At 40.1% G+C, this 7,075-nt stretch overlaps 1 protein-coding gene across 2 annotated transcripts; it reads right to left on the minus strand.

Moving 5' to 3' along the window:
• Window positions 1-1,335: 1,335 nt before the first annotated feature.
• Window positions 1,336-4,095, minus strand: LOC115403240 (ras-related protein Rab-17). Of its 2 annotated transcripts, XM_030112093.1 has the most exons (6): window positions 4,045-4,095; window positions 3,401-3,671; window positions 2,501-2,652; window positions 2,303-2,428; window positions 2,122-2,215; window positions 1,336-1,780 (listed from the first exon to the last, which is right to left on the minus strand). In XM_030112093.1, exons 2-6 carry the CDS (start codon window positions 3,579-3,581, stop codon window positions 1,650-1,652), a joined length of 684 nt encoding a protein of 227 aa, XP_029967953.1. In that variant the 5' UTR covers window positions 3,582-3,671; window positions 4,045-4,095; the 3' UTR covers window positions 1,336-1,649. The 2 variants fall into 2 exon arrangements, with proteins under 2 accessions (XP_029967953.1, XP_029967952.1); XM_030112092.1 differs by lacking the exon at window positions 4,045-4,095 and having other exon boundaries at window positions 3,401-3,822.
• Window positions 4,096-7,075: the final 2,980 nt, after the last annotated feature.

Here is a 7,075-nt window from a genome sequence, read left to right on the forward strand (position 1 = left end):
AGGGGGTCTCTCAGCCTCTCTGGGATCTGAAGGAGGTTTGGGTTCATTCTAATATCTCGTGTCCAATCTCAGCCATGTTTTAAATCAGTAAGCTGTAAAAACTTTCACTCTTGGAGGGAATCTGCTGAGAAAAACATGTGTGGAGAAAAAAATGCAAGAACATTGTGCAATTGGAAGATGCTGACTGCATGCAGGCTGAAAGTCCCTTTATGTGACAACTTCATGAGTCCAAATAAGAAAACAGAAGGATGATCAAATCTGATGTTAGGAAGGCCACTTTTGTTTTTTGGTTATTTATGATAAGTGCAGTTATTTCTTAGAATCATTTTGGTCATTTGACTGGTGATCACTAATCACTCATTTTACTAACTAAAAGATGTGAGCATTGGTTTAAATGTTATAAAGTAAAGAAGGATTTGAGGATTCTTAAATCCCAATGAGAATGATGAGAGCAAGACATATTCTAAAAACTATTCTGTCAAAAGATCAGGAGGAGAAAGCTAGTTCATAACAAGGCCAGTAACTTAATCACCAGAGACTTAAATCTTAATGACATTTAATGAGTTCGTATTGATACTCAGTATTAACAACAAGCTGAAGGTTAGCAATTAAATTCATACTCCTCCTTTAAGAAAGTAGTGTCAGTGTATCCCTAATTAATGTTTAACTGTGTGATGATTATTTTAATTAAAGAAAAAGAGCACCTTAATGTTTATATTTGAATTTTACATTTGTAACATGAAGACAAAGGAGAATCATGTTTAGCAACTCAGACGAATGATCACCAAACGTTTACGAAGGCCATTATACAAAAAGATTTTATTTATTTACTTCATTTGAATCCGTAATGAAAGAGTAGGACACTCCTTTAAATGCTCCTTACAGAGGGACCACACAGGAGGAAGACTGGTGAGGAAGACCACCAAGACACCTCAGACCACCCTTTAACAGCTTCAAAAAAGAGCGAGTGAAGCTCGGGCTCTTCACCAGCCGAAGAGCAGCAAGGAAAAAACGTTTCTCTGAGCTTCACCCAAAGGTTTGTGAACGGCTTCAGGATAAAGTATGGCGGTGGCAGCATCATGCCCACAGGGCGCTGCCTGCCAACAGATTTATTAAGACTTTTAGCGTAACCATTTGTCCCAGATTTTTGAAGAGTCCCTGATTTTCCTCCTTTAAAACATTCTGCTCCAACTCAAAATCCAGTTGTTATAGTAGGTAGTTAGTTACTGTGCTGACATGCTGCTACGGACAGCAGCAGAACACACACAGAGCTTGAATATAATTCACGTATACTCACATATGGATTAAATTGAATTAGTCAGTACATTCTTTCCCACCAGTTTGTATCACATATGCTGTTGCACTAAATTTCTGTGAACTTTTTTTTTTTTTTTCTACTTTTGAAAAGTCCGTTTCCCAATTTTACAAACATCAATGTTGTAAAATCTTGGATCAACTAACTGAATGACAGAGCCCTGATTTCATTCGCCACCAAACTGGGAAACCTCTTTTTTGACTTGGCCTCCAGTCAAACACACGTCAGATTTCAAAGTGAGAACTTCATGAAAGTGACAAGTCTTCAGCTGAATTTGTACAGAAGTACCGAGGTGTGATCAAGCTTCAGGATTAAAGGCAAACATCTGCAGAGATTAAGGTCCGACTTTGCAGCAGGAAGAAAGAGGATTGGAGGTGTCTCTGTGATACATCTCCTCCGGTAGCGTCTCCTTCCACTCTGTCAGTCCGCCCTGCTCCTCTCCAACGTGCTCGTACACTCTGTGGGCTGAAACACAAACACACACACACACACACACACACACACATACACACAACAACAACATGCACACACGTCACCATGCAGAAGGTTCAGTGGAAGAAAAGGAGACTCCTCTGACCTTGACTTGCGCTGTATTGTGTTATTTCTGCATGAAATCGTTGCTGTCTGCTGCACTCTTGTGGTACATGAGTTACTTTAGTTTTGACACAGATGGGTCAAAATATGGTGACAGGGGAACTGTTTAATCACCTTTGAGGAAACTCAGTAGTCTATAGAGCCTGGATCTGGATTAATGAGGAGTTCGCCACTTCTTTTTATCTGGAGGGCATATTGAAGGATCCACTCACCAACATCCAGCATCAGCTCGTTGACTTGATCCCCGGACAGAGCGGAGGTCTCTGTGAAGAACAGACTCCTGTCTTTGGCCAGCTTCTTCCCTTCCTGTCACATGACCCCAGCAGGTCATATCCTCTTGTCTCTGATTAAATCACTGTGTTTAATAGTAAGAAGTGATGCCTGTCACTGCACCTGTGCTGACACTTGTCGGTCCTGGTCCAGATCTCCTTTGTTTCCGACCAGCCATGTGAGCGTGGACCCCGGGACGGACTGTTTCTCCAGCTCTTTGAGCCACAGCTGAGCTCTGATGAAAGACTCCTGCAGGGGAGCACAGCGCCGTGTTCAGTAGACTCAGCGGTCTGTGGTCAGTCTCTTACCTCTGCCTCTTACCCTGCTGCTGATGTCGTAGACCAGCAGGGCAGCGTGGGCCCCCCTGTAGTACAGCGGGGTCACGCTGTGGTACTTCTCCTGCCCCGCCGTGTCCCAGATCTCAAAGCGAAGAGTCACCTCGCTCAGGTGGACCACCCGGGTCAGGTAGGCACCTGAGGGAGGGGGAGGGGCACACAGCAGGGGGGATCAGACTGGGTCAGACGTGTGGATGGATCATCATGTAAACACAGCAGTGATGGTCAGTGTCAAAAATATGTTGAGTTAGGTCAGATGAAGGACACCAGAGCAGCCAGATGAGCATTTTAGGCACCACCAGATTCGCCATTTCATTCACAAAAACTTTTTTTTTTTTAATTTGTCTTAACTAAAATCTGTTTCAGTAGATACTAAACTGTCAGAACAGGACTTGATGAAGTTTCACATATTTGAGTGAAATATGATGTGTAAAATACAAATGAAAACAGTTTCCAAAGATGCAGAATTTACTGATGTTTAAAGAGCAACTTCTGCAATACTGATTTGAGACATTAGGTGGTAGCAGTCCTTTCTTATTTTCTGTGGATGCCTTTTCCCATAATAGTAATCAAAATTGAGTTATGCTCAAGGTTAAATAATGAGTTAAACTTGTGACAGTAGCAGGCTGGAGACAAAGAATGACCACATATCTCATACTGAAACCCTCTAAACCTGGAAGGTGAAACTGATGGTTTTGGTTAGCTTTTAAAAAGGAGGTTGTGGTTTCCACTCTGCTTACATGTAGTATTTAGCATACAAGCAAGAGAAATGAGTTTTCATTAGGTTTAGTTACATAAGAAACATTTTGTGAGAACTTTCTGGAGTGACTGAGTTTTAAATATCCTCATCTAGTGAGCTAGTGAGAGGTCAGGGTCGTGAACTCACAGCCTACAGTAGGCGATGTACTCCTGAACTCATCCTTCCCAAATCGTAAAGCCAGACTGGACTTGCCCACACCAGAGCCTCCCAGAAGGACCATCTTAACCCTGAGGGTCCTCACAGGCCTCCTGAAAGCAGCACCACGCTCCTGATCTCCTCCCGGCACATCTGGGAGACTCTCCCCCATGAAGGAAAGCTTGGTTTAAACCAAACCTGTCAGACGACTCAGGCAGACGACGCTGCAACACCTCAGTCAAATCCGGATCCTTCTGTTGATCTTGTGGGAGAGAAGCAGCTTTAGAAATCAGTTGTCAGGGAGTAAATCTGCACGCTCACCTTGAAAGGAAAAGTAAAACCAAAGTCTGGCTTCACTTGTAAATCAGCATGAGGTTACTTCCTTGTGCACACCCACTGCTGATCTGTTAAAGCTCTAGGTCAGGTACAGTCGCCAACTTTAAGAGGGCAATCAATACACTCAGTTCCTGTTCATGACATTCAGCAAGATTCACTACAAGCAACCAGAGACTGAGATTAATATGGGAAGTCTTGATATATTCCAAGTCATCTTGTGCATGTTTAACTCTGACAGTCACGTTATCCGCAGAAATGCTGACTCGGTGTAATTAATTTGAGAAGTGTAGTGAGTTTACCCGCAGACTGCACACAAGCAGGAGGCTCTGCAGTCTTCAGCTGGTTTCCTCTTCCTGTCTGTCGACTGAACACAAGAGGGCAGCATTGTATATGTTACCGGGTCACTGTGTCATGTGACGGTCTTTGATTCACCTGTCTGCATGGTGAACTCATAAAGATTATTTAGGGACATAAGACTCTTATACCCGCGACCTTGAACAGGATAAGCTGTACAGAAGATGCATTGATGAATGAATGAGTGATTGAATGAATGAATGAATGAATGAATGAATGACATACATTTGTATAAACTTTAAAACATTTTTCTCACAACTTTTTGGTCATAACTTTGTGGGAATTTTTTCTGTTCTTCACTATACTCACAGTTTCTTGTTTTATTTCAGAGATGTTTTGAATTTACTACAAATTAAAAAGTTACAGCGAGTCCTTCATTACGACAACATCTTCAGGCAGTCTCACAATCCAGTTTGATTTAGTAATAAATCTGTTCATGCCGTTATGTCTCTGACATAATCAGTTTTTCTCTATAAAGCAATACATGGTCAATTTCAAAACATTGCTGTTGTGCTTTCATCAGTTTGTTTTTATATTAATCAACACTTCTACCCTTGCTATTTTCAATTTCATGCCCCAATCACTGGAAATAATAGTGTTTATTTGAACTGTCTTTGTTTGTATTATTATTTATTGTGATACTTGCACAGTTCATATATAATAGCATAGGCCTGCTGGCTGCTCTCCTGGCCAGGTCTTATTGAAAAGTGAGCTTTATCTCGATGGGACTTTGTGGTAACTTTTTTTTTTTTTTTTTTTTTTTTTTGTTAAATAATGGTCCACATTGGATCAGCAGTTGATTACATTTACTGTCCTTTCAGAAACCTTCAATTTCTTCAAAATTTTATGCTGAAAAGCCTCTGATAGTCTGATTTCTGACCTCTGCTATAAGTGAATTTCCACATATACTCACACTCGCGTTATATCAAGCTTGTCACTTAAGTATCGCTGGTTCAAATCCCAAGACTAGCAAGACATTTCCAGGGTTGAGGAGTAAGGTCCACTAAATCTTTGAACACTCCCCTGAAATTGCTCAGTGGCTCAGATGATTAAATGAAAAGGACAAGTTTATTGTGTGTTGTCACATACCTGACACAAGCCATGGTATAATCAGTCATACACAGACTGAGGTAAACAGTCAGGAGCTGAATATAATCAGATCAAGATGTTTTCTTTATGGATTTATTCACACACTTCTCAGTTTTCTTGAAAAAAAAAAAACAATGCCAACATACAAGTTTTTCCTCAGATTCACAGTTTTCTTCTGACTGAAGAAAATAAGATGATTCACAATCCAGGCAAAGTAGTGTCATTGTTTCACATTACAACCTGGAAAAAGTCCACAGAAGCCACTGATACAAACATGAAGTTCCAATTGTCACAGCCAAAAATGATAAAAAGCAGTTCATGAAGTCATTATAAACTTCACCGTCTGACCCTGTCATGCACACTTTACTGGACTATTACATCAAGTTTATGGTATCCACATTGTGTTTGACTGGCTGTGTGAGGACCCTGCAGTGGGAGGCCTCCTCTACCTCTTTAAGAAACGCAGGGCTGTTTTTAGAGCTGCTTGGTCATCATTAAAAATAGCAGAGGGGGTGTGACAGAGTGAGATAGCCCAGGCAGGAGCTGTGCTTTCTGCATGAAACCCAACCCCTGAACATGTATGGTGTCCCCATCCAGAGGTTGATGCTGCCTTCAAATGCTCCACTGAAAACTCTGCATCCTGCATGCTGAGACACAGATTGATACACTTTGTAGAAACTCATGAAAATATCTCACCTGAGTAAATATCTGTCTTTAGTTTTTAAAATCACAATTTCTAAGCAGATTTACTGTTGCTGATGTATTAGTCGCAATTAAATTGACAAATTTAAAGGCGTTCTTCCTAGTTTAAAAAATATGAAACTGGAGCTCTTGAAATATCAACCATTGCCGTCTCTCAGAAAAAGTTATATTTGTTTTTAACCACCTGTCCTGAGTCCCAGTATATAAAGGGAAGTCGGGCAATGAATAAATGGAAATCCACAATGTTGCAAAACTACAAAGACGTAAAAACATGTAAATAGCCTTTTTCAATCAAAAGGATGAAAGAAAACTACCTGTAGCGGTGAACAACTGTGCTGCACAGTGGTATACATCATGGCATGGAAATGGACAATTTCTCCAGGTACTCTGGTGTCCTGCCATCACCCAAAACATCAACCTGAGGCTAGGTTATGACCATAAGTTGTAAGTATGATTGGGTTTGTATATACTGGTCACTTTATGTTTACTTCTAAACTGCCTGTAGTCAACTGGAAGCAACAGTCAAATATTGGGGGAAATATGTGTGATTTGTGTCACTCTTATAGTCCAGCTCCAGAAATGACTTCTGAAATAAAATTTCAAATTGTGACTACAAATTTCATGGCCATAAAATATTTCATGCCCTCAAATTACTATTTTAGAGAAATCAGTTCAACAATCAATAGAAATACAATACTGTTTCAAGTGGACAAAAAATAATTTCATTTATCATTCATTAGTCATTTGTAGTCATAAATTAAAATTTTATTTCATATGTCATGTCTGGAGCTCTGTTGTTTTGTGCTAATATGCATGGGATTTCACAGTATAGCAAGAACGCAATAGCAGAGTTAGAGCCTTTTTAATATAAATATATATTTTATAACATCTCTTTAATTCACAATTGTTTTAATGAGTGCTGTATAAAAGATTAAATTAACATATTTATTGAATAACATGCATTCATTTGAGGATTTGTAAATCTTGTGATCAGTGTTTCAAAGTGAAAATATTAGATTCGAAGTCTGATTGAGGCTTGCTGCTAAAATAAGTAGCTTTTTCAATGTTTATACAGAAATTAAACATTTGAATTGAAGTTCGAATCGGTTTCTACACAGAGAAGCCAAATATCCGACAGGCCGTGAACGCGGCTGGTTTGCGCACAGCCTTTGAAGTTCCTGAGTG

The sequence above is a fragment of the Salarias fasciatus genome, chromosome 16, assembly GCF_902148845.1.
Source record: "Salarias fasciatus chromosome 16, fSalaFa1.1, whole genome shotgun sequence".
NCBI classification, from domain to species: domain Eukaryota; kingdom Metazoa; phylum Chordata; class Actinopteri; order Blenniiformes; family Blenniidae; genus Salarias; species Salarias fasciatus.

Coding starts and splice junctions, on each gene's coding strand:
- LOC115403240 (XM_030112093.1), bottom strand. CDS start 3,581: ATGGGGGAGAGTCTCCCAGATGTGCCGGGAGGAGATCAGGAGCGTGGT. Junction 2,653..3,400: donor TACATCGCCTACTGTAGGCT/GTGAGTTCACGA, acceptor CCCCTCCCTCAG/GTGCCTACCTGACCCGGGTG. Junction 2,429..2,500: donor TCTACGACATCAGCAGCAGG/GTAAGAGGCAGA, acceptor GCTCCCCTGCAG/GAGTCTTTCATCAGAGCTCA.